General features: G+C 48.3%; 3 protein-coding genes across 6 annotated transcripts in view; 2 read left to right on the top strand and 1 right to left on the bottom strand.

Moving 5' to 3' along the window:
• The first annotated feature begins 1,423 nt into the window (after positions 1-1,423).
• On the top strand, positions 1,424-8,326 carry sgms1b (sphingomyelin synthase 1b). The gene is made up of 7 exons (XM_062475296.1): positions 1,424-1,947; positions 2,507-3,366; positions 3,825-3,942; positions 5,535-5,688; positions 5,973-6,139; positions 6,451-6,641; positions 6,674-8,326. The coding sequence occupies exons 2-6, from the start codon at positions 2,726-2,728 to the stop codon at positions 6,628-6,630; spliced, it is 1,260 nt and encodes a 419-aa protein (XP_062331280.1). The 5' UTR covers positions 1,424-1,947; positions 2,507-2,725; the 3' UTR covers positions 6,631-6,641; positions 6,674-8,326.
• Positions 8,327-8,913: 587 nt separating this feature from the next.
• Positions 8,914-19,750, top strand: asah2 (N-acylsphingosine amidohydrolase 2). The gene is made up of 21 exons (XM_062474691.1): positions 8,914-8,948; positions 9,400-9,551; positions 9,692-9,798; positions 10,900-11,043; positions 11,338-11,514; positions 12,558-12,685; positions 12,960-13,037; positions 13,183-13,303; positions 13,917-14,042; positions 14,349-14,435; positions 14,570-14,674; positions 15,464-15,545; positions 15,769-15,884; positions 15,986-16,080; positions 16,194-16,233; positions 16,346-16,444; positions 16,863-16,958; positions 17,323-17,475; positions 17,754-17,810; positions 17,918-18,006; positions 19,165-19,750. The coding sequence occupies exons 2-21, from the start codon at positions 9,422-9,424 to the stop codon at positions 19,364-19,366; spliced, it is 2,232 nt and encodes a 743-aa protein (XP_062330675.1). The 5' UTR covers positions 8,914-8,948; positions 9,400-9,421; the 3' UTR covers positions 19,367-19,750.
• a1cf (apobec1 complementation factor) overlaps positions 19,739-26,619 on the bottom strand; it is a 10,583-nt gene continuing 3,702 nt past the window's right edge. The window contains exons 2-12 of one of the 4 annotated variants that reach the window (XM_062474692.1): positions 26,118-26,266; positions 25,532-25,666; positions 25,246-25,376; positions 24,893-25,131; positions 24,448-24,612; positions 24,195-24,292; positions 23,580-23,859; positions 22,715-22,932; positions 22,035-22,171; positions 21,617-21,762; positions 19,739-21,490 (exon numbers count right to left, since the gene is read on the bottom strand). In XM_062474692.1, coding sequence (XP_062330676.1) covers positions 21,336-21,490; positions 21,617-21,762; positions 22,035-22,171; positions 22,715-22,932; positions 23,580-23,859; positions 24,195-24,292; positions 24,448-24,612; positions 24,893-25,131; positions 25,246-25,376; positions 25,532-25,666; positions 26,118-26,216 — 1,803 coding nt within the window. In that variant the 5' untranslated portion in view covers positions 26,217-26,266 and the 3' untranslated portion in view covers positions 19,739-21,335. The remainder of the gene's footprint in view (positions 21,491-21,616; positions 21,763-22,034; positions 22,172-22,714; positions 22,933-23,579; positions 23,860-24,194; positions 24,293-24,447; positions 24,613-24,892; positions 25,132-25,245; positions 25,377-25,531; positions 25,667-26,117; positions 26,267-26,619) is intronic. The other 3 variants (XM_062474693.1, XM_062474694.1, XM_062474695.1) reach the window with 3 other exon arrangements.

Genomic DNA, 26,619 nt, shown 5'->3' with positions numbered 1-26,619 from the left:
CTGTATGAGGAGTGAGGCACACACTAACTGGCCAAAGAGAGAACCGTAAAGTGTTGAAACATGTTCTGGGACTGAGGAGAAATGAGCACCTCTTAGTGTGTGTACTGTTCCAGCAAACAGAGGGTGGAGAGAATAGAGACAAACGCCACAACATTAGGTAGGTGTGTGTGTGTGCAGGTGTGACTTCAGATCAGAGTCCAGCACTTTGACTAAAGTATGGTCAAACTATTATATGTTTGAATTGTGCCCATGTAAAGATTTTATGACCACACTGTTGTATATTCTTTTTACAAGCTCTTACCATCTCTCGAACCATCATATTTCATGAGCTTGTGTCGCAATGTTTCTCTTTAACAATTTGATGTTTTCGATATGGTACTGACAGCAGTTTCACATAGAGAGTCAGTGTTATTTCATACAACTTTGGAAGCAGGCAGTGTGAAAGAGAAGTGTTGTGGTGTTCGCAGGGAGAGGAATGCTCTGCGCGGGGACGGTGTTCTCACAGGCAGCATGGGAAAACTGTTCAATCACCTCGCAAATAATCCTCTCAGGTGTCATTAGACGTGATGGTGTTAGCGGGTGGATTAACAGTGTGCTGATCGCCATCGTTCACTGATCCAATCGACTCCTCTCTTAACTCTTGCTTTTCTAACCGAGGTGGGTCACCTGCCGTATCTGAGGTAGTGTATTTTTGGCAGTAATGTTGTGGTGTTGTAGGTAATGTATTTCAGTTATTGTAGATGGTACAGTTGAGGTATTGTAGGTGGTAAAGTTGAGGTTGTGCATTTCAGGTTTTTAACAGTTTTGTGGGATGATATGTCAGCTGCTGGGTTTGGTGGTTTTAGGATTGTGGTGGATTTTGGTGACCGTCGAGAACCCTAATCCCAGTTTTAAACCTAAACCTAGTCCTAACCCTAATCATAGGCTAGAGATAGCCTTTGTTGGAGATTTTAGATTAGGTTTAGAAAGAGATGACGCGATCCCTAGTTCAAGTGTTGTGTAGTTATGACACTAAATGTGTTTTGGCATTGGCTGTAAAACGGAGCTGTTACCAAGGACAGCTGACTTGTTTTCATACTTGCTTTCTAACAACCACAATGCCTCAATCACATACTCACATCAGAATACTCTAGAACACACACCACCCTCAGGCTACAAACTCTTGTACTGAGTTTTCAATAGCTGACTTGTGTATAGTGTCACTGTAGAGGCCTCTCTACTGCAAGGATTAGTGGTTTATTCACAAGATCTTTAATGTTTCTAATAATCTAGCGAAGGATTGTGTTCATTTAAATGAAAACTAGTCATATCTGAAATTCAGATATGACTAGTTTCCTGTGTTACAACATTTTCCACGGGGGTGACCAGAGTTGTCCATTACTTGTTTTATAGGGTGTGCCCGAGAAAGAATTAGGAAAAGAAAAAAAAAGAGAATAGAACCTAACAGCCAGATGGTTGCCTCGCCCCAAGCGGATCTAGCTATCATTAGTGTTTTCATGCATTTTTAAATATGTTGATGAGTGAAAATGTACATCTTCGGATATAAATAATGCATGCATTCCTCCATACACAACTACATCTAAAACATATGAGCCAAGGTAACCAGATCAGTCCCTTCTCTCCCCGTATAACGGCGATCGAGTTAGTAAACATGCAAATTGAGTGTCTGAATATGAACCTCCAGTTAAGACAGAGCGGAGCCCCCCTTGGCTGCTGGTGAGAGACCTCGCCAATGTATACCAGATGAGGCCCAAAGATCACCCCTCCTCCGTCAAAGAAACATTTGTAAACAGAGTCGCCCCACCCCTGTAGCATTCTCCCCGAGTTCCTCGCATGCCTTGCGGGGAAGTTTCTCCTTACCGCGCTCCATACTAGTTGCCAATTCGGAGAATTGCTTGAGTCTAACTGGAACTGGGTCGTTTTCCCCTGGAAACTGAAATCAACTAGGTAGATCATTTGACATCGGCTGTTCCGTTTCTGCTTGCGACACAAAACGCTTTACTACACTTCGCATGCTTTAACTTTCTTAACATTTGTGATAGTGGAAATTGGATTGTGGAAACCCGATACAGTATTGGCTCAAGGGTGTGGGTGATAAACCTGATCCAAGTCTTATTTAAGTGTATCCATATCAGTGTCACCGTTGGCTAGATGTAGCATACTCTCTCCATATGTTCTACCTGAAAGCGTTCTCGTGGAATTTCCGATGATAGTTGAGGCTTTGTCTTCCTAAATAGAAGTCGCATGTCCTCCTGAAAAGAGGCGCGTGTCGTGTGGAGAATTTGGTTGTGCTATTTGGTTTGTGCGAAACTCGTGAAAAACTGATTTGATCGGATTATGTTGCGTACTGATACGCATGATTTGTTACACCATCATTTTCGCTTCCTTTTTTCCGAAGCAGGGGGCAGGGGGCTGATTAGCCAAAACAAGGTTATTCTAACAGCCAAGAACACTAAATGAATTATTCTTCACTGGTAACAATGTTATTTTTTCTTTCCTGTCACAGAAAAAAAGGCCTTCCTGCTTCACTCAGATGAAATACCAACCGCAGCTTTGATCAAATAATCTCTTGTCAAACTGTCTACTGTGATTGGCCGGAGTGGAGCCTCCAGGTGTTGGCAGCCAATGACATCTCTCTGTGATGAGCGTGACCTGAACAGGACTGTGGATTGGTCCGACCGAGTCATTGACACCCCTAGACCCTCCCCCTCCTCTTACCCCTGACATGAAGGCCGTGGCTCATTGGTCGAGCAAGGAGGTTGTCCAATGGCTGAGCGACGAGGGCATGCAGGAGTACACAGACGCGCTGCGCCTCCTGGATGGGCGGGGCTTGCTCCAGCTGTCTCGCGCCGACTTCCTGTCCCCGCCCCTCTCCCTGGTGACGTCAGACGGAGGGAAGCAGCTCGTGGACAGGGTGGAGACCCTCCGCATCGAGCACCACATCCATTCGCACAAGAACGGCCACGCCAACGGCCACGCCCACCAACACACGCCCCTCGCCCCGGGCGCCGGGCAGGCTAGCCCCGACGACGGCAAGCCGCAGCGGAACGGCGCGGTCAACGGCTTCCACAAGGGCCACGTCCTGATCCAGATCCCGGCGGCGGGCGAGGCCACGCGCTCGCAGCTGCCCAGCGAGTGGGGGAAGACGGGCGTGGCGTTCGTGTACGCCATGATCTGCTTCGTGTCCACCACGGTGATGATCTCGGTGGTCCACGAGCGCGTGCCCCCCAGGGAGGACAACCCGCCCCTGCCCGACAAGTTCTTCGACCTGTTCGGCCGCGTGGAGTGGGCCTTCACCATCTGCGAGGTCAACGGCATGGTGCTGGTGGGCCTGTGGCTGTTGCAGCTGCTCTTGCTCAAGTACAGGTAGGACCCCCCTGTGGACACACACTGGGAGCCATAACCTTGCTGTGTGCGCAACCAGGCCGGCGTGTAGGGACACAGGAGTACGTCCAAGAGTATAGAGGCCTATGCAGGGTATAGTTTTACAGTGAAATACAGAGGATTGCACAGAGTTGAGTATGTTTCGATGGACGCGCAGTATTCTTTATGATGACCACCTCCTACCCTCCACGAGTGTCAACTGTTTGTGTATATCTGTGTGTGTGTTTGTGTATATCTGTGTGTTTGTGTATACAGTATCTGTGTTTGTTTGTGTATATCTGTGTGTTTGTGTATACAGTATCTGTGTTTGTTTGTGTATATCTGTGTGTTTGTGTATACAGTATCTGTGTGTGTGTATATATCTGTCTGTGTGCGTCATGTGGTCTTGGATATGCAGTTGACCCCTGACCTCTGCTGACCTGGCGATCTCTGGTCCTCAGGTCCATCGTAGGCCGCAGGTTCTTCTTCATCGTGGGCACCCTCTACCTCTACAGGTGTGTCACCATGTACATCACCACCCTGCCTGTGCCTGGCATGCACTTCAAGTGCTCCCCCAAGGTGAGACACACACACACAGAAAAATATACTGACATTCAGATAGTCAGACAAACACACACAGAAATAAATACTGACATTCACTGCAAAACGCTCAGCCACATACACACAGATAAACACACACACACAAACACACACACTAGGTTTTGCTTCTCAATGTACTACACAGCATTCTTGTAAACGTGTAGGGGGTGTGTTTGAACGCTACAATGAGTGAAAGTGAGGATAGAGAGGAGGAGAAAGAAGGGGAAGGACATGGATGAAAAGAAGGGGAGAGGGGGGGAGAGGGAGAGGGGGAGAGAGGGAGAGGGGGAGAGGGGGAGAGAGGGAGAGGGGGAGGGAGGGGGAGAGGGAGAGAAGGGGGAGAGGGAGAGGGGGAGAGGAGGGTGTCTCGTTGCAGTTGGTGACCCCCTGGTTGTAGTTTTCCACTCCAGTCAGTCAGCTGCAGGGATCTGTGGGAGTCACAGCTCCAGTAGACACACCGTCCCCTAAGAAGAACATCATCCACCAGGGACATCATCCACTAGGGACATCATCCACTAAGAACATCATCCACTAGGGACATCATCCACTAGGGACATCATCCCCTAAGCACATCATCCCCTAAGAACATCATCCACTAGGGACATCATCCCCTAAGAACATCATTGACTAAGAACATCATCCACTAGGGACATTATCCACTGGGGACATCATCCACTTGGGACATCATCCACTAGGGACATCATCCCCTAAGCACATCATCCCCTAAGAACATCATCCACTAGGGACATCATCCCCTAAGAACATCATCGACTAAGAACATCATCCACTAGGGACATTATCCACTTGGGACATTATCCACTTGGGACATTATCCACTAGGGACATCATCCACTAGGGACACCATCCCCTAAGAACATCATCCACTAGGGACATCATCCACTAAGAACATCATCCACCAGGGACACCATCCACTGGCCACGTTCTCACAGTTCCAACCAGGAGGGACATCATCCACTAGTGTCATTATCCAATGCCAGTGTTTGTCACACTCCAGTGTTTGTTTCCAAAGGCAGTGAACCTCTATGACACATGGTGGCAACGTTAGGATGAGTGTGTTTGTACTGCATGTGATGCTCTTGACATTTGCTCACTGCGTCACTGTGGATGTGGGCACACACACACACAGGGCTGTGTGTGTGTGTGTGACTGCTGGGTGGTTCGAGAGGTGTGTGTGTGTGTGTGTGTATATGTGTGTGGGTGGAGCGTTCCAGTAGTGTGTATATGTGTGTGCATGTATGACCACCAGCGTGGCCCAGGTCAGGATATCCTCCCGTTCCTCCACAGGAAAACTCCAGTTATCAGTCAGACTGTAGCTCTGCTGCAGACGCCCTCTCCAGCAGCCTCCTCCTTCCTGTGGCAGACAGATCTATTCTGCTCCTCTGGCCGGGGGGCTCTGTTAGGGGCTGTGTTCCTGTTTGCTCCTACTGGGTGAACCATCCTACTGGGTGAACCATCTGACTCAACATCTGCTGCGCTTCATGACAGATCCAGTTGAATTATTTAATTGACCATGTCCTCTTTGTGTGTGTGTGTGTGTGTGTGTGGGTGTAGCTGTTTGGAGATAGGTTGTCCCAGATGCGGAGGGTGATGCAGATGATAGCAGGAGGAGGCCTGACCATCACAGGGTCTCACCACATGTGTGGAGACTATCTCTACAGCGGTCACACCGTTATGCTCACGCTCACCTACCTCTTTATCCGGGAGTGTGAGTAAAGCGCACGCACGCACACACACACACACACACACACAGGACCCTTATTCTTCACAGAGTTTAAAAGACACGAGCACACACACCCACCTCTTCATCAGTTCTTGCGACACCATGACACACTTAACCGCTTCCACCAAGTCTTCCTCTGGGTCCACGCGGAACCCGTCTCAGCTTAGCGTTGGAGCTCTAGCGACACCCGGTGGTCGACCGAGTCCACTGCACCTCCAGTTAACGGTGTTCTCTCTCTCTCCGGCCCCCCCCTCCTCCTCCTCTCCCAGACTCTCCCAAGAGGTTCTGGTGGTACCACTGGATCTGCTGGGCCCTGTGTGCCGTGGGGCTGTTCTGCATCTTGCTGGCCCACGACCATTATTCCATAGACGTGGTGGTGGCCTACTACATCACCACCCGCCTCTTCTGGTGGTACCACACCATGGCCAACCAGCAGGTAGGACCTCCAGCGGCTCAGATGGAAGCCTGGGATTTCCCCCTCGTATCAGACGAAGAAAAGGGATGTGAGAGGGTGTTATGTTGTGGCCTGGTTAGGAATGCTGTCAGAGCCGTGAAGGGGAAACGTTGTACTTTATGTTGAAACCCCGATCTTGTCTATAAAAAAGGATCCAGTGCGTTGTTGAGTTTTGCCTCCCAAATTGTCGGTCGAGCGTCCCCGGCATATTCCACGTGGCTGGGGTTCTAAAGATCTGGAACGTTGCGGACGTTTACCAATGCGGCGCCGCGTGTTCTGTGTTCTCCTCACAGGTTCTGAAGGAGGCGTCGCAGAGCAACTTCCTGGCCAGGGTGTGGTGGTACCGCTTCTTCCTGTACCTGGAGCTCAACGTCCACTGCATCGTGCCGCGGAACTACCAGCTGCCGTGGTCGTGGCGACATGCCCACAGGAGCCAGGCCAAGTACAGCAGGCTGGAGACCGAGTGCCCGTGACGGGCAGACATGTAGACAGAAATACAGACAGGCAGACAGTCAGGCGGAGGAATGGATGGAGGGATGGATTCTGACATGTTGACGGAAGGATGGAAAATATTTCCTGAATGACTGACAAACGAGGGCTGACCCGGTGAAAGGGGCTGGGGCCCCTGAGAACTCTCTCCCCCCTCCCCTAAAGTGCCACAAGAACATCCCCTTTCTATCTATCCATCTCTGGATGGACCCTGCACTCTGGTCCGTCTCCCTTTAAGGTCCCCCTGAAACACAGGCCCTGGTGCCTGGCCAGCAAGGGACCCTGGTGGCATCAACAGCTGCTGGACTAGTTCCCCCATGTGAATATTCTCCCCAGTCTGACTCTCTCTCCAGCCAAAGCTTCGAAGTATTTTGAGAGGATTTCAAATAGTATTTGATATAGGTGTGACCGCGCCAGAAAAATGTGTCCCTGTGTGTGTTTGCCAAGTTAACAAGGTGGTGTTACTGTGGCCAAGATTAACAGCAGCAGGTTTTAGTGAGGGTGAATGAAAAAGCCATTTTTGGCTGTGGTCACATGACTCCAAGTATCTTACGTCGTCATAACAATTAGAAAATGTATTGTGCGTAAACAACAATGTCCTATGCCTTGTAGGTATTTAACATTTTTGTAATCATTTTCACTGAACTTGTTCACACTGCAGAGCATTTTCTAATCGAAAGCATATAACAAGTTTATTTTTTGAACTGTAAATGCTAAAAGATTTTTTACATTTGGGGTCAAAGGAGAACTGGACGGATGAAATGTTTCAGTGCCTTATTGTCCTGACTGCACAGCTATGATGTGTGTTCCAGAATATTCCGGTGTGTTCTGGAATGTTCCGTAATGTTCTGAAAATGTTCCTAGTTGCTTTCAGTCCTATATTTTTATGGATCTGTTTGAAAGCGTCTGTAGATTGTTACAAAAGTATTGCGACTTGGAAGGTAAACCGTCGATAGATTGTGATAGAATGATGCTAACACACCCGCTGCACATAGCACATTTAAACCAGTCTAACTCCATCTATGACCCTGTTTATGAATGTTACTAATATCATTGTTCTGAACTGAAGTATTCTTTCCCAATCAGCTACGTTTCGCCATAACATTGTCCTGAATCATTTCATTCTGTGTCTCTTGTTTTATTTATTATATCGATGCTTTCTTACATGGTTCCCCTGTGAAGTTAAAAACCTGTGTTCTATCTTGCCTATGCCAAGAAACTGCATAGTTTGAGCCTTGGACCAGTTCCAGACCGTGTCTGAGATGGAGTCCTGTCCCCGCTGGGCCTTGTCCAGTATCACCCTCTAGGACCTTGGCATGACACCTGAATAGAACTGGGGACATGATAGGTGCAAACAGGAGAGACATCTCCACTTTATTCTCTTATAAACTGATTGGTATTTTGTAATTTCGCTAATATCGCCAAACTTATATGATGTAATATTCGTAAAAGTGTTTCTGTCAATAGGGGCTTAGCTAGGGGTTGTCCAGGGTCGTCATGTAGCCTATGGGAGATCATCTGAAGATACGTTTGCTTCCTGGTTTGAGGACTGATCCAATCACCTCTCTCTCTATTGTATACCTCAGACCTGTCCCCGGTTAAACCACCCGATAAAAGAAATGCTTCTTGTAACCATGGAAGAAATTATACGATTGTTGAAAATAAATTATATTCTGCAAACATTTTACTCAAAATGATTTTATTTGTTTAATTATTACATGCTATTTATTTGTCTTAAGGTTCCCCCAAAAAATGTCAGTTACTTTTTGCTTGCTTACAAACACATACATAGGAATGATTATGGTTTGAAGATTTACTTTGACCAGGATGTACAGATATTGGTACAAAAGCTTACTTTTCTTCAAACTGTCACCTATGTACTCGAATTTTTGAAGAACATTCTAAGTCATATACATGTAGGCTCAATTCATGCATTAAACACAATGAAAAACAAGTCTCTCAAAAATGATACAAGTCTAGGTGTTTACAAACCTTTGACAGGTACCTATGCATGAATCAGCAGAATTACAGGTTACTACCATTTTTCCTTCCAGTTATTCTCTGCACCTCCATACAATATAATACAACCTTTGGAATAACAGATACACTGAAGTGATACCCATTAGTTATGTAAGGGAACCCTTGTACGTGATTATGCTTGTACAGCACAGCAAGGCTGTTTTCAAACAGGGCAGTAAAACATTGTTCAGACTCTTCCCTACCCTTGTTCAGTAAAAGCCAACTGGAAGTAAGACTTGCCTGCTGGACAGCAAGGATCGTCCCTCCAGGAGTTGAACTGCATGTAAGTATTGAACTGTTCTGCTTTGCCTTACTTGGAAGAAATTGTGGTTGAATACACTGCAAATAAGGTCTGCTAAATTACAAGAAATAATCACTAAATTTGAAGAGAAAAGGACTTAATACTAGTGAAATTATCTGTCCATGCAGCAAGATAATTTTACTCGACAAGATATCTTAAAATAAGTTGGTTCCAGTGTAGAGATAAGTAGGCTTAAGAATATACCAGAAATTAAAAGATAGAAACTAGTAAATCATTTTTCAAACAAGATAAAAAATATATTTCCAGAACAAGCACAGAACAATTTGCAGTGTACTTGAATTCTGACATTAAATGTACCATAAATCAAATAAACGATAGTATGCTATAGTACGTTAAACTATACTACACTAACAGTGGACGACGATACACTACGGTGTGTGCTTGTTTTGTGGTTGCGGTCATGTTGTGGTAGTGCTGCGGTCAGAGCCAAGACCATGTCTGTGAAGAGGGGCAGCTGCCGGCTGACCAGGCTGGAGGCCACCCTGGCGGTCCTCTTCATCATCATGACCGGAGTGTCCGTGGGTTTGATCGCCGTCATGGCAACGGGCTGGAACGACCGATCAAGTAAAGGATTTGTCTCGCCATGTAACGTGCACACACACGCACATACACACTCTCACACGCACACGCACACACACACACAGTGGTATACAGTGCTCAAGCACCGCAGAGTGCTGGCTGATGCTGCTGTGTCTGCCCACCAGAGGATCCAGAGGTGACAGTCCCCCCCAGCGCCCCGCCCCAGGAGAGCCCCTACCTGATTGGGGTGGGAAGGGCAGACTGCACTGGCCCCCCCGCTGACATCCCCCTGGTGAGTGACCTCCCCCCCCTCCCCCCACACACACACACACACACACACACAGACACATCCCCCTGGTCAGTGACCTCCCTCCTCCCTCCCCACACACACTTCCCCCGCAGAACTCATTTACATTTATTCATTTAGCAGATGCTTTTATCCAAAGCGACTGTCAAGAAAGAGCTTTATGAAAGGTGCATAGGTCAATGATCATAAACAACGAGATAGCCCCCAAAACAATGCGGGTAGCCAAAACATGGAGCATACACTGTGAAAAGCAAATAAGTGCCAATGGGTAGAACCAGAAGAGCATGTAGTTAAACAAATGACAATTAAACGACATGATCCTTGAAAGTGCTAGAATGCACCTGGAGGAAAGCAATAATGTAATTCACAGCGAGTACAAGCAGTTAAATCAGTTACAACTAACCAACAAGTGCAGCGAGTCCCTCAATAAGTGTCATTGCGTTCCTGGAGGAAATAAATTAACATTTGATCCAACAAATCTTTCTTAAGTACCATTGAGTCAGAGGTTATCATGACATAGAGGCTTTATTACAGCTGTTGCAGGAGATATGATGGTGTTATTGTATCTTGTCTTGTAAAACACAAACTGTTCCTTGGCGCCGATCACTGATACAACGGTGCTCTTTAGTTCCTGGATTATCTCCTGCACTTACTATGTGCCTTTTTGTGTGTTGCTTTGGTTTCCCTTCATGGACTCCAGATTTATGCAGCATTCTCATATTTGAGAGTGCTAACACGCAGTATGGATTAGTAAAGTGTGATGAGTGAAGAACAACATAGAATGGGACCCAAACTGCACTACTACTCCTGGTCATCACAATACTCTGAACTAATATGAAATGTGTTTTGAAAGCCAAGATCAGAACAGAATTCACCATGACCTCCAAAGCCTTTTCTACAATCTGTCTTGGGGTGTGGTGGAGATGGGTGTGATAAAGACATGGATAGACAGATAGAGAGAGACAGAGATAAACCAAGCCATCTGTGATAAGGTTTATGACGTGATCGTCGATGAAATGGGAGACAAGAAAAGGAGGCCAAAGCAGTGTGTGTTTGTGTGTGTGTGTGTGTGTGTGTGTGTGGTAGATGGGCTATGCCACTCTTGACCAGACAGCGGGGGGCATCCACACCCGCCTGTACAGCAGAGCCTTCATCGTTGACGACGGGAGGAAGAGGGTGGTCTTCATCACGGCAGACATCGGCATGGTGTCCCAGAGGCTGAGGCTGGAGGTAACAGAGGCGGTTCGGGGGCCACAGTGTCTCGTTGCCCCATGGCTTATAGAACCAAAGTCTGGAGGTTTGAATCCCTAGAAATAGATACACATACTGTACATGTATCACTAGACTGTGGTTCGATGGAGGCGGTTGGTGGACTACACTTATGTTATAAAGTAAATGTGTTAGCCTTTTAGCCGAAGGCTGTTATGCAGCCTGTATCCTCCTCTCACGGACACACATTTGAGTATGACACCATCCCTGCGTTGTAGCGTCAGGGTTTGTCCGATACATGCTGATGTGTTGCAGGTGCTGAACGAGCTAAAGGTCAAGTACGGCAGCCTGTACAGACAGGACAACGTGGTGATGAGCGGGACACACACACACTCTGGCCTGGCTGGATACTTCCAGTACACGCTCTTCATGATCACCAGCAAAGGATACATCAAACCTTCAGCTCAGGCCATCGTCAACGGGATTGTCAAGGTTCCTATCTCTCTCTCTCTCTCTCTCTCTCACACACACACACACACACACACACACACACACACACACACAGACACACACACACACACACACACACAGACTCTCTCACAAACGCACGCGTACACAAACACACGCAATTGCACGCAAACATTATACTGGTACACTGCCCAGAAGCATCCCACACATTCGCATGGAAGGACACAAAGGATTAGGATGAAGCTCCAAATGCGCTCTCCAGTCAAAAAAAACAAGAGTAATGGGTGCCTTCCCGTGGAGATAACAGTGAGAGGGGCTCAGTTCTGGTGACATTTTTAGGAAGCCTGATGATCATATGAGTAGCCAGGCATCTGAAGTGGTCCACAGAATACCAACTTTTGGCCCAGCGAGTAGGCTGGGGCCAGCTGCTCTTTCTTTGTGTCCTCTCCTGCCCCTTCATGCTCTGCTCTCACTTCTCTCCCTTTCCCTCTCTGTGTCTCTCTGTTGTATGGCGGGGACCCCTCTGGCCTTTTCTTTCTCAGAGTCTGGACATAGCTCGCATAGCTACCTCCTCCGCACTCCCTCCACACACCCCTCTGTCTCTCTCTCTCTGATGTACATTATGGCCCATTATGTACCCGTACTGTCTCAGAGTTTAGACATAGCTCACATATCTCCCTCCCCCTCGCAGAAGTGTTCACTGTGGTGTCCTGTGTCTGACTATGGACGTAGCTTTCATTGTGTACTGTATATCCCCCCCCCTCCCACTCTTCTCTGTCAGGGTTCCCTGTGTTCTCTCCTTTAATTCAGTTCAAGTCAATGATCCAGAAGGAAGGTCAAGAATGTCTCAGTATGTTGTCATTTCCTGTCTGAGTGTTTTCTCCCCTGTCTCTCCTGAGTAGGAGAGTGTAGACATGTCTTCCTGTCTCTGTCCTTCCCGGCCTCAGGGTGCAGACATCTCTCCCTCTCCTCCTCTCCTTGTCTCAGAGTATGGACATCTCTCCCGCTCGCTGTCCTCTCGTCTCAGAGTATAGCTATGTCTCTCTCTCTCTGTCCTCTCGTTTCAGAGTGTGGACATAGCTCACAGGAACATGAAGCCAGGGCGGCTCTTCATGAATAAAGGAGAACTGGAGGAGAACAGTCGCAACAGGAGCCCACACTCCTACCTCAACAACCCAGAGGAGGAGAGGGGCAGGTACATCTCCTTCCTTCCTTCCCTCCCTCCCTCCCTCCCTCCCTCCCTCCCTCCCTCCCTCCCTCCCTCCCTCCCTCCCTCCCTCCCTCCCTCCCTCCCTCCCTCCCTCCCTTCCATCCCTCCTTCCTTTCTGCCTTCCTTTCTTGATCTCCCAGGTATGCATATTTGATAATTAATTGAGACTGAGCTAGATATAAGCTTTGACGAACCAGTTTTGCAGACCAGTGTTGATGAGTCTTGTGTGTTGATCAGTGTTGGGTCTCCCCACCCCCAGGTACACCACCAATACAGACAAGCAGGTGGTGGTCCTGAAGTTCACAGATCTGGATGGTGACGGGATGGGCATGATCAGGTAGATAGCCTCGACTCACAGAGTCCTCCATGCATGAAAGCACTGTTGTTAATCGAGTCCTGCCTTCAGAGTTACAAGCCTTTGTTCCTGCCAAGGGCTAACACTCTCCATACACCCCGCCCCCCCTCGCTCTTTCCACTCGCAGCTGGTTCGCTGTCCACGGTGTCAGTATGAACATGACCAATCGCATGGTGAGCAGTGACAACATGGGATATGCCTCCTACATCATGGAGCAGGATAAGAACATCGGTTCTCTACCTGGAGAGGTGAGGACAGGGTGAGAGGAGAGGTGGGGGAGAGAGGAGAGGAGACCAGAGGAGAGAACAGGAGGAGGGGAGGAGAGAGGAAAGGAAAGAAGAGGAGAGAAGGGGAGGGGAGGAGAGAACAGGAGGAATGGAGGAAAGCAGAGCACTGGCTCTAATCAACAGTAAAGCCAGTCTAAATGAGACTGTGCTCCCCTGCCCATAGTCTGTATGAGTGATAAACCAGGGAAGATTAACTAATTAAATCATATAAAACGCTGCGTCCTGTTCTTTAAGCTGATTAAACCTGTTCCGTTGCAGTATAGTCACAGGAGAAATGAACTTTAACCATAGATAATTAAAAGCTTGAAGAACTCCTGCTGAAATTGCCTTTGATAAGAATGAATAGTGAGATACAAGTCAATTCAAATTTTGGGTCTGTTTAGAAAAGAGGTTTTAACTGAGAGGAGAAGTAGAAAATATGTTTTTACTGAGAAGAGAAACTTTAAATAGAGTTGCTTTAACGTGACTGGGGATTGAACCTGGGCCTGTCTGAAAGGGTCAGCATGGGTAACTACCACAAGGCCCGAGTCCTCAAAGCACCTCTGCTACATCAGTGATTATGTCTCCTGTCCAGGGACCATTTGTGGCAGGGTTCTCCTCTAGTAACCTTGGCGACGTGTCTCCAAACATCAGAGGGCCAATCTGTGTGAACACTGGAGAGGCATGTGACTACCTCAACAGCTCCTGTCCTGTTGGAGGGGTGTGTACCTCACACACACACAGTGACACTCACACACACACAACCGCATACACAATCCGTGTCATTCACACACACAATGTCATTCAATAACACACTGGCAACCACATACACGCAATTTCACACATATACATAGATAACATATTCATTTTGCAGACATTTTCATCCAAAGCGATGTACAAGGGAGATTTGAACCTGCAACCTCATGATGAGCTGTGAAATGCTCTACCACAGAGCGGTCTGTCCCCACATGCACTCTTTCACACACACTAGACTGTGCGACAGCTTGACCGTGTTGTTTGTCTTCAGACTAAGGTGTGTTTATCAGCGGGACCTGGAGGAGACATGTTTGAAAGCACCCGGATCATAGGAGAGAACATCTACAAAAAGGCCAAGGTAGGAGCCCACACGCAAACACACATACACACACATGTACACACACACACACACACAAACTAATTTATACCTTGTTTATGTGTGTGTGTGTGTGTGCCTGCATGTGTAAACGTGTGTGTGACTGCCCCCTGCAGGACCTCTACAGTAAGGCAGATCAGGAGCTGCGAGGCTTCATCCATGCTGCCCACCAGTGGGTCAACATGACGGACGTCACTGTCCAGATCAACGCCACACACACGGTCAGTACCGCCCCACCACGGACCAATCACAGTCAGTACCGCCGCACCACGGACCAATCACAACACTGGGATAGCTCTGGGGAATTACTTCATAGCTCTATCTCCCTGTCTGTCTCCATGGCTCAGGTAGGGAGAACCAGAGTCCGCATGGTTCAGGGGAGTTCAAGGATAATTATTAGTCCAGCAGGCCTGAATAACCTTTGGATATCCTGTTCCTCTGACCCCACACCCTTCCTGCTAATTTATCAACCTCTATCTTATCAGCAGACACCTTGACTGGTGGTGGGTCTTGCATAAGCAACACCAAACTGATTGCTGGAGACAAGAACTGAAACATCAGACCACATCTCTTCCTACCCTGTTCTCCTTAATCTGGCTCCTTAAATTGGATTAAGATTAGATTAAGTTTTACATGGGATTATATTAGATTAGACAGATTGAGCAAATTTTCCCGGAAATCCCTAGATTCCACACAGTTCTACATGGACATATTTCTCACTTTTAGGAGCCGCTATACCAAAGTGTCGAAACACATGGACTTTGTTGATTGGAGTGTGTGGTGGAGAGGTCAGTTTGTTAGTTGACTTTACTAATCCCCGCAATGAAATGAAATCGTCATAGGTACAAGAACACAAATATTCAAACATTCAAACCCAGTCAACCGTTACGTCAACACCACAGCATGCAGACAGCAAAGCGTTCAGAACGATAATGAAACAGAAAGCTCAAGTTCAACAGCAGCCCAGAGTGTTCAGAGGTACCTCTGAGCTGTCTCCTCTGTCCTCACAGGCCAGGACCTGCAAGCCCGCCCTGGGACACAGCTTTGCTGCAGGAACCACCGACGGGGGAGGAGACCTCAACTTCACCCAGGGTCAGTGTAACAGAGGTGGTTCAGTGACCTTGGGTAGCGTTGGCTCAGCGTTCTGACTGTGCCAGGTGTCGTAAGTCTCAAGGTTCCTAGTCCTTATCCGAGTGTGAGTGTGTGTGTGTTTGTGTGTGCGTTTTTTTTTATCATCTTGTGTGTGTGTGTGCGTGTGTTTATTTGCTTGTGTGGATGCGTATGTATGTGTGTGTCTGTGTGTGTGTCCATACAGGAGCTGTAGAGGGAGACCCGTTTTGGGACGGGATCAGAGATTCTTTGCTCGGGCCTCCCTCCAATGAAACACAAGACTGCCACTGGCCCAAACCCATCCTGTTCAACACAGGGGAGGTAGGGACAACTGTGTGTGTGTTTGTGTGTTTATATGTCCACCTTTAACTTCTGTCATTGCTGTCATACCTCTTACCTTCCCATCATGCTTTGCTCTACAGATGAACTGGCCCCTCCCTTGGCACCCTCAGATCGTTGATGTCCAGATGATCACCATCGGACCGCTGGCCGTTGTCGCCATACCAGGGGAGATGACGTGAGTCTGGACGCGTTAAGTACAGAAACGTGTGACCATAGAAGAAGTGGTGCTGCAAAGTACTCAACCACAGAACCAGAGAGCTCTCATGATCAAACTGTTTTCTTATCCAGCACCATGTCAGGCAGACGGATACGAGAGGCCGTGAAACAGGTGAGGATCAAATACACACACACACCCACCCACACAGACATTCACGCTTGCACGCACTAGCACACAGTGAATACAGTATTTTGATTCTGTCTCTTTTTGTGTGTGTGTGTAGGAGCTGCAGTCGCAGGGGTCGTTCAAGGACGCAGAGGTGGTCCTAGCTGGCCTCAGCAACATCTACACCCACTACATCACCACCTACGAAGAGTACCAGGTAGGCTTGTAGACAAACATGGACTCACTGCTTCATCGCAGTCATCAAACCAGCTCTACTTTGATGCCGTTAGATCCCTAGGCTAGCATCTACTTTTCTTATTACCTTTAGTATATTTTATGGACTTATTTCTCTCAGGAAGGTATCCCCTGTGTAGAATCATTCGAAAAACCATTTCTACTCTTATTAAAGGTGATGCTTCATGGAACCATTACTAAACATGTAATGAAGCAAAACCTCCGTTAGGAACTCTTTTGTGTGCTGTACAGTTCTATTTGGAGCCTTATTTCTGGCCAGAATAAAATTATGCATGGGAATTAGCTATCACAATGTCTTCTCCTAGTTTCCATTCTCTTTGGAGTGCCCTAACCCCAACCCTTCTATAGCTCCCTGGGGAGTAACAGTGTTCTGTCTGCAGATTCAGCGCTACGAGGGAGCATCCACCATCTTCGGCCCTCACACACTGTCGGCCTACGTGCAGAAGTTCAGAGGACTGGCCAGAGCCATCGCAGAGGTGTGCCTGGTCAGGCTTGGAGCCCTCTACCTCACTTCCTGTCAGGCTGGCTGACTGCTCCACTGTAGCATGGGATACTGTGTTTGCGGAAACACAGTCTATACAATAGAGTCAACTGTCTGTTTAAACCTGGTCCTCAATTTAATACGGAAATACTTACCTTATCTATATTTTATGATTTAGATTTTCATCTCTGAATGGGGATGGATAAGTATTTGATTGCCAGGTTCAAATCCCTACTTTCTTTTATTCCTCCCTGTACATCACTTTGGATGAAAGCAATACATGACATGACAGAACATAACATCACATTACACAGTGAGATGGCTGCTTCCCAAGCCTGACCCTGAGGTTCTGTGTTCAGGGCATAGAGGAGAACCTCCCTGTTGGTCCCGAACCCCCGTTGTTCACAGGCAGTCCGCTGTTCAACCTGCTTCCTGCTGCAGGCGTGGACAGGAAGCCCGTCAACACCTCGTTCGGAGAGGTCCTGGAGCAGGTGAACCCCTTCTACACACTGGTGAGCCACTGTCTGCATCAATATCAGGAGAAATATCAAGATTTGTATCAGAATCTTTATCAATATCAGTATTGGTATTGGTATCGTTCTCAATATCAATGCCAGTATCAGTATGGAAAAGTATCACGATCAAAATGTATATTCCTACCTGTAGCCCCTCCCCTCCCAAGACAAACTCACTCTCTTTACATGTGGGTGTGACTCATCATCACCTAAATCTAAATCAGTCTCAAAATGTTCATCCATATTGTGTGTGTTTTTCTGTTGGGATTCAACAGGGCGACATTGTCTCTGTCACATTTGTAGCTGGAAACCCTCGACACTCAGGAGACATCGTAAGACTCTGTTACTAACCATCCCTAATTTACTTCCAGATTAGCAAATTATATACACATTTATGTAAATATACGTACATACCGTATATTTAATGTCTCTGTTTCAGAGAGACAAGACCTTCATCACTGTTGAGAAGTTCCACAACAAAACTTCCAGTTGGGAAGTAGTTCACACAGATGCATCTTGGGAAACAAGGTAAAGCTAGACCCTGATTGGACGATGATTATAACCGGTACTAGTCTTACCAAACTACATTACAATAGAGTACTAGAGTTCAGAAACTTCTGACAGTGCAATCAATACAATCAGTTTTGATCAATTTCATTGGTGCATGCTTAGTTGGACACTATAATCATTGAGAGAGCAAGGCTGTCTTTGATTGGTCCAGTGCTTAGAGTTATCTGGCAAGGGTGTTGATAGGTCGGAGTACACCTGTGGCTCAATCAGACAAGGAGCAGAATACCACTCGGCATCTTAGAGGATTATCCAACCTCACCCAGCCGAGCACTCAGCAACATTATGTCGATGTCTCTGGAGATTATAGAACGTTATGAGGAAGAAAGATTACTGCGCCTTTACGACAATCCACCCTCTGTTGATAATAAAGGCAACCTCAATGGGATTTTGGTGATTTAGAAACGATTGTGTTTCGTCAGCTCTTTTCGTGTGTGAATACCAGGTTTGCAAATCCCAAGGCGGTCCGAGATGGGGCAGGTCAGGTTTGTTGAGGGGTGGTTTCAGAAAGTTCAACGTTGTCCAATCAAAGTTAGGCCTCCCCAATGAGATCAGCATTGTTATGTTCGGTCTGGACTATGTATAAACAACATAACTCCTCTGCTCTGATGCTTGAGTCGATCTCAGAGGATTGGATTGATGTTAACAAGATGGCAACATCGGAGGTCTTAGTGGAGATTCTTCTGGGTTGCTTAAGCCTGTCCGATACTGTGCGCTCTTCAGCAGGTCAAGGCAGGTAGAGGGGGGCAGTGTAGTTGTACATGTCCTGACATTGCATGATAGGTGAACTGGGCCAGAGAAGAGGGAGGCTAGATAAACACCCCTGGATGAGGTCACTGCCCTCTGATCTGCTCTGTCAACAGACACCGGACCGCCACTTCAAAGGGGAGCGGGGTGTGTGAGGAGTTGAGGGAGGGGGTGAGGGAGGGGGTGTGGGAGGGGGTGTGGGAGGGGTTGAGGGAGGGGGTGAGGGAGGGGGTTGGGAGGGGGTGAGGGAGGGGGTCAGGGAGGGGGTGAGGGAGGGGAAAGGTGAGGAGAAGTGAGGGTGGGGAAGGGTGAGGGTGTGTACGTCTGCAATTTCAGATGTTTTCCTGACTTCTCTCCTCTCCTCTCCCCCAGGTTCTACTGGTTGAAGGGAGCCGACCAGCATAGCAACACCACGGTGGAGTGGCACATCCCTCGCTCTGCTCAGACAGGCTCCTACAGGATCCGCCATTTTGGACACTTCAAGGAGAGGAAGGGATTCATAACGACCATCACTCCTTATGAGGGAACCTCTGACATTTTCAGGATCTCCCAAAAGACTTGGTGGTATGTCTGACCCCAGATCAGTCAATGACTATTACTGTTGGAATGGTTCAGTCGTAGACGGTTTTACTGTCACACGAGAAGTTGCAGGTTCAAATTCCCCCTGCATGTCACTTTGGATTGAAACATAAAAAAACATTATTTGTGACATTTTTACAATACCTTAATATGACGGATCTCAGAGCAGCGAATGACTATGAATTCTGAATGAACCAGTTTGTTCTGCTGTCTGAGATGTGTTGAAACGGGATGGTGTCAGGTTGATTAATGTTTGAATATGATTGAACTTAAACAATGACATTTGACCTGACTGTAAGTGTTTTCCAATGAGGTTGTATATATGACAAATACGTTTGATTACAATGAAGATGTAATAAACAGAAGCCAAGTTTTGAAATGCGTATTGTTTATTTACCCATAACAATGATCACACAAGACACCTCAGAATCACCCAAAGCAGTCACCACATTACCTGTTCTCTCCAAAGTATCTCCCACTTTCCTCCATATTGCCTGATTATTCAGTCCCTTTACGATTTGGTTTACATGTTTTCCGATCAATTATTGAAGTACAGAGAATTTGAAAATATCCAAAAACAATAGACAAATAGTGTTTGATTTATGGTATAAAAATAGGTTTTAAGTGCTACACACACTTTTAATACTGTCACTGCTTAGGCATTTTAACATAGTGTTGTCTGGTGTGCTGACAAGAGTCTCACAGCCCTACGGATGTGCATGCCCAGAAGCAAGGGAGCAGGGCGTAGGGTGTAGGGTGTAGGTTGTAGGGTTTAGGACCTAGGTTGCAAGATTTAGGATGTGGGGTTTAGGGCGTAGGGCATAGGGTGAAGGGAGTAAGGTGTAAGACACACAAGGTAAAAAGTTTAGGCCCAAGAAAAATAACTTAACTCTCAGAAAATGACACTATGTCTGTAGCCAAGATGGTCAATCGCCTACAACATGTTAGAGGACACTGTCTCAAATGGACAAACGTAACCTTTTGAAAATAAATATTTCATATTTCATGGCCTCTAAAACAGAGGTTAGAACATGTGTGTTAAAGGTAGTCTTAAAACTGTCAGGTCAGGTTCACACCTTGTGGGGGTGGTTATATTCTGCACATCAAGAACGCATTATATCAAAAAGTTATGAAAGATCGAGACAAATACTAGTCTGAAAGTGTGAATACTGAGAGATGGGAACAACACAAAATAAAAGCCCTTTACGACATCTAGCATATATTTCCATTTCTAAGCACACAGTCCAACAACATCCATGTGTACAGGATACTACAGCACAGTTAGTTTATATCTAGAGGCATGCATAGGTAGAATAACATCAAAGGCACCTTTCATGAAAATGAAATGTTGAAATTGCATTCCTGTCCTTCACTGAGGAAATAAAAGGCCACGAGGCCAGAGAGACAAATGATCTGGACTTGACTTGATTAGATTTTGTATTATTGTGGTTTGTTTGTCTGTTTGAATGGAACTTGTGTTTTTCTAGTACTTTGGGGGATTAAAGTCCAGGTGTTCAGGCGTTTTTTATCAGTCAGTTTATCAGAGTTTGACCTCAGAGTAGGCCTGTCGTCTCCCTCATGACCCCAAAATAAAAACAGCGTCATGAACCAAAAGAAAAGTTTTAGACCAACAAAAAAAAAACATGACTGTTAAGTTACTGAGAGAAGTAAACACCATGTGCAGACATCCTTTTCTCAGAAAACAAAAGTACAAAAAAACAAAACGTTTTCAAAATGACCAAAGAATAACCAATCAATGCTTTTGGAATTAAATGTGATTTCTGTACTACTCTACGACAGCCAATAGTGGCCCTAGAACAACTACAAAATCCATTTTCACAATCAGATCAATTCTACAGAGAGGACACATTGTTTCACAGTCAGAGAAAGAGTTCGGAAGGAACGCTGGTCGGCATGAAGTTTCAGGTTCGGACGTCCGGGTTCTGGGCTTCCAGAATGTCGGTTCAGAACACCCCGTAGCCGTCTCCTCGGGTTGCCACGGCGAAGGCAGGGTACCCTTCATAGGTGGCGTAGGCCGTGAGATCCTGGCCCAGCGACACGGCCTGTTTGAGCTGGGAGGCCACAACAGAGGCGGAGGGGCTGGCCAGGGCGTAACCTACTGGGGCAGACACACCAGAGGAGGTCAGGGCTCAGGGGAAGTTGACCAGGAAGATGGCTGACCGTAGAGAAGGTGAGCGCGATGGTCAGTCAGCTGACCGTCCGGTAGGGGCGGAGCCTCACATACCTGAGAAGGCGGCTGCGGCTGCGGCCGCAGCGGTGGCCTCTGCGGCGCCCTCTGTCTGCAGCCCCAGGGTCTGCAGGGCGTGCTCGGCCGCGTGGACCTTGGCCTCGTCCACCGCCGCACACAGCTTGGACGGGGTGAACGGGTGTCTGCAGCGGCGAGGGAGAGGAAGGTGACCATGAGGGTGAACACGGAGGTGAAGAAGGAGGTGAGTGTGAAGACAAGGAGGAAGATGAAGGTGGAGATGTGGATGGCTACATCGAGTGTAATCAAACATAATTTATTTCTTGTTCTTGTACGTCAAAACCAAATGTGAGGATAGGAGGTTCAGAAAGAAAGTCCAGCCACCACTGGGCGATGATAGGATCATTTGAATTGATACTTTTCAATACTGTGTGATGATAGGCTGGTTTGAACTTACACGTTGGGGTACTGGGTGGCGAGGGCTGGGATGGTGACCTTATAAAGGAACAGCTGCCGCTGGTCGTGTCCAAGAGCAGAGTGGAGCTGGTAGACGGGCTGACCCCAGTTGTTCTTCTGACAAACATCCTCCAGAATCTGGAACACACAAACTCGGAAGGTCAACCCTGAAGGTGTGTCGGTGTGTCGCTGTGTGCGTGTCTGTCTGCGTGCGTGTCTGTCTGTGGGCGTGTCTGTCTGCGTGCGTGTCTGTCTGCGTGCGTGTCTGTCTGTGGGCGTGTCTGTCTGTGGGCATGTCTGTCTGTGGGCGTGTCTGTCTGTGGGCGTGTCTGTATGTGGGCGTGTCTGTCTGTGTGCGTGTCTGTGGGTGTGTCTGTCTGTGGGCGTGTCTGTCTGTGGGCGTGTCTGTCTGTGGGCGTGTCTGTCTGTGGGCATGTCTGTCTGTGGGCTTGTCTTTCTGTGTGGGTGTCTTTCTGCGTGTGCGTGTGTGTGTTTCCGTGTCGTTCTGTGCGCGTGTTTCTGTCTGCGTGTGTCTTTGTACGTGCGTGCGTATTTCTGCGTGTGTCCGTCTTGCCATGTGTGCATGTGTCCATCTGTGCATATATCTTTCTGTGTGACTTTGTGTGTGTGTGTGTGTCTTTCGGCGTGTGTCTGTCTTGCCGTGTGTGTGTGTGTGTGTACCTGCGGAGCGTGCTTCATCCCAGGAGGTTTCAGGGCCACTGTGTTCATGGGGGTGAGCTCCATTCCAGGAAGCAGGTCAAACAGCTTGTCGTCCGGCCTCTTATCGGCCTTCAGCTGGTAGCCGGCGCAGCCACGCCCTACGCCTGCGTAGGCCAGGTAGCCCCGCCCCCCCATGCCCCGCACGCCGGCCGCCCCTACAGGTATATTCATGTAAATGTCTAGGAACGCAAGAAGGATTCGGATCAATCAAATCACCAGGAATCAACTGGGAGAAGCAATCAAGAGTGGTCATGTGATCGTCCAGGCCGGCACAGTACAGAGGGGTGATCCTGGTCGGTTTCTGATGGATCTTTGATTGATCGTCAGACTGTGATTGTTTGTTTTTTAGCGTTACCATTAACCAGCTGCCCTCGTTTGGGGCTTTGGGATGTGATTTGATGGAGTGTCATTGATCAGATCAGGTCATTAAGGATTTAAGCATTGTGATTGACAATGCTAAAGTAGTTGGACTGTAATATGCAGGCATGGAAGGCAGTTTTTGTACTGACTGACATCATACATGTCTCAAACTACAGCACAGAATGCACATCACTTTACTGGAGTTACCACACAGAGTAATGAACAGGCATTCATACACAATAAGAAGTCAAGTTAGCAGGATAAGATCAAATTTGAATATTGCACAAAGCATTGCAAAATATTCTCGCAAAATGTTGGCCCCATACAATAATTTGGATGAATGAAACGACTCACACCACAACTATGACACAGAGACGCTGATTTGCTGTCATCATTCGAAAAGAGCAGCATGCTCTATGTCTCATTGAGACAGGAAGAGGGGAACAGCTCCAGCCCCTACACCCACCTCTGATCGAAGGCGGCCGGACCAGACCGCGCCCCCCCACGTGTCCCTTGGCAGTGGGGAAGCGGAACTGGTTTGGGAGGGCGGCGTAAGCCTGGGGGGCGTAGAAGACTGGCGCCCCGAGGTACGCGGCGGTGGGGTCATACACCTGGCCCAGCGTGTAGGCATACTCCCCCTGGAGGAGGGGGCCCCCGCGGCCCCCCGTCCCCCGCGTGTAGCGCACGTAGCTGTCCTTGTCCACGGGCTTGGCCAGGGTCACCTCGATGGGAGAGCTGTCCACCAACTGGAGGTGGGGGAGAGGGGTGGGAGAGGGAGGTGGGTGGGTGGGGAAAAGGGGAGATCAAGAGAAGGGGAGAAGGGAGGGCAGGAGGGAAGGGTGCGTGAGAGGGGAGTGTTGAAGGAAGGGGGTTGAGAGGAAGGAGAAGGGGAGGAATAGAAAATGGGTGGATGGAGGTGTGTGAGAGAGGGCCAGGCGAGATGCGGGAGGGGGGGAGGAGGGAGAACGGGTGGGGAGAAAGAGGAAAGCGAAACAGATCACGTATTAACCATGAGGTGATTACAGACGAGAGGGGGGGGGGGTACTCTGAGAGGGTCGCAGACCCGGGTGGGTCAGCTGACCTTGCCGTTGAGGGCGGTCATGGCGTTGATGGCGTCCTCTCTGTGGGTGAAATGGACGAAGGCGTAGTCCCTGATCTTCTTCACCCTCTCCACTGCACCTGCACACACACACACACACACACACACACAATCATCATTACACAAACATTTCCAGTGATTCAAGGAAATAGAAAATAGATAACCACTTCGAACACTCCCCCAAACCTCCCGCATCAGCCTCACAGTGTCTCACCCCACCTCTCTGTCCTCCTACCTGGCTTGATGCTGTTAAACTCCTTCTCTATGGTCTCTTCGGTGGTGGCCAGCATCAGGTTCCTCACGTATAGGATCTTCACCGTCGCCATGGTATCCTCGTCCACCTCCACCTCTGGCTCCGCCCAGTCCACGGCGATGGCGTGACCCCACAGCTGGATCCTGCCTGGGGGGCGGAGACCAGGGAGTCACAACCAGGAAGTTGCTTAACACAACTGATAAAGCAGTTGGTCAGACCCATTAGCCAACATACTACGGTAAAATTCAAATTCTGCATGAATCCAAATGCTGTTCACGCCCTTTTCAAACAGTTACTTTGATGATCTTTGCCTCTGCAGGTGTTGTCTGTGATTGGCCAGTACCTGGCAGCAGTTTCAGTAACAAAACCTCTGATTGGCCAGTACCTGGCAGCAGTTTCAGTAACAAAGCCTCTGATTGGCCAGTACCTGGCAGCAGCTTCCTGCGGGCCATGGCTGCAGCACGGTGACTATCGTACTCCACAAAGGCAAAGCCACGGTTCTTGGTCTTGTCAGCGGCGCTTGGGTACACAATGACCTCCATGACCCCCTCGGTGACCTTCCTCATCTCGGCCAGGATCTCCTCCCTTTTCTTGGTCTTGGGGATCCCGCCCACGAACAGACGGCAGTTGTCCACGCTGGCGCACACGCCCAGCAGACGACCATTCCTGAACACGAAGAGGACGAGCAGAGAGTCAGTTCACAGTAGTTCGTTGGTTATAAGTAGTTCATTGGTTGAGCAGTCGTTTGTAAATTCCCGGTGGTTCCTTGTCTCCCTCTACCTGATCTCGTGGTTGTTGAGCTGCTTCATGGCGGTCTTGGCCTCCTGCTTGGTGGTGAAGGTGACGAAGGCGTAGCCCCGGTTGTTGCCGTTGAAGTCCATCATCATCCTCACCTCGTAGATCTTCCCAAACTGGGAGAGAGAGAGAGGTAGAGAACAAACAGATTGGAACAGGGCCAAAAGCATCTGCTCAATACAAAATGTAGAAGAGTACAGTTTGACACAGTTTTCACTGTATCAAACACTTCCAGAAGCGGATGTGTTTCTCTGTGGTGTGTGTCATGTACCTTCTCACAGAGGGGCACCAGCTCGTCCTCAAACAGGTCTCTGGGCAGCTTCCCCACGAAGATCTCACTCCCCCGCTCTGGGGGGGGGCCCTCCCAGCCTGGCGGAGGCCCTCCATACCTCCGCTGACCATTCTCCTAGACACACACACACACACATGCTCTGTGCTGCACAACAAATTGCCTCTCAGAGGACATGCAAGTTTTCTACCACTACCCACACACACATAATACCCACAGACACATCATGTATCCTGTAACACGCACAGCTTTGTTGCACCTTCCCAGTGTCCACTACCCCCGACACTGGGAAGGTGCACTCATTAGCGACCAGTTCTCCCAGACTGTGTGGGAAGCTCCCACAACCTGCCCTCCCACACAGTCGTTCAGATCCAGGCCCAGGCATGTCTGTCTCCCGCCACAAGGAGGCGCCCTCTTCCCATCACTGCTCAGCCCCTGAAATAACACTTCCATCTGTCTGTCTGTCGGCCTGTCTGTCTGTGCTGCTGTCTGTCTGTCTGCCTGTCTGTCTGTGCTGCTGTCTGCCTGTCTGTCTGTCTGCCTGTCTGTCTCCTCAGCCTCCGCCTACCTGTAGTATCTGGTATCCGGTGCGCTGGATGAGAGTGCGCAGTGCCACCTCTTTCTGCATGCCCGCCAGGCCGTCCCCGGATTTGTGATTGGGTTCCATTGAGAGTGATTGTAGCAGCAGCAGTAAATCAGGAGAATTAGGGGTGCTCACTGAAATTAGACCACAGACCACAACACACACTGGGATTACAGAAATGACACACATACATACATACGTCGTCGGGAGAGCAACACACACACATTTGCGGGCAGGCGGGAAACGTCCAAACATTCACGTACACACACGTATGCATGCATGAGGGAAACACACATCCACAGGCCATTTGTTTGCCAAGAAACACCCATTATTATCTATGTTCAACTTTGGCATAGTTTTAGTGGGCTCATTTAGCCTCTGGAGCTATCTGGTGTAAGATAAGAGATGAGACACACACACACATATATATAACCACATCATGGTACCGTCAGTCAAGACTTCTGATTTCCCTGATGCACGCTGGAAA

This window comes from Osmerus eperlanus, chromosome 12 (assembly GCF_963692335.1).
Source record: "Osmerus eperlanus chromosome 12, fOsmEpe2.1, whole genome shotgun sequence".
Classification (NCBI taxonomy): domain Eukaryota; kingdom Metazoa; phylum Chordata; class Actinopteri; order Osmeriformes; family Osmeridae; genus Osmerus; species Osmerus eperlanus.
Note: the sequence above shows the minus strand (reverse complement) of the source record. Positions and strands in the feature narration are given on the sequence as shown.

Coding starts and splice junctions, on each gene's coding strand:
- sgms1b (XM_062475296.1), top strand. CDS start 2,726: ATGAAGGCCGTGGCTCATTGGTCGAGCAAGGAGGTTGTCCAATGGCTG. Junction 5,689..5,972: donor CTACCTCTTTATCCGGGAGT/GTGAGTAAAGCG, acceptor CTCCTCTCCCAG/ACTCTCCCAAGAGGTTCTGG. Junction 6,140..6,450: donor ACACCATGGCCAACCAGCAG/GTAGGACCTCCA, acceptor TTCTCCTCACAG/GTTCTGAAGGAGGCGTCGCA.
- asah2 (XM_062474691.1), top strand. CDS start 9,422: ATGTCTGTGAAGAGGGGCAGCTGCCGGCTGACCAGGCTGGAGGCCACC. Junction 9,799..10,899: donor CCCCCGCTGACATCCCCCTG/GTGAGTGACCTC, acceptor TGTGTGTGGTAG/ATGGGCTATGCCACTCTTGA. Junction 12,686..12,959: donor CCAGAGGAGGAGAGGGGCAG/GTACATCTCCTT, acceptor CCCCACCCCCAG/GTACACCACCAATACAGACA.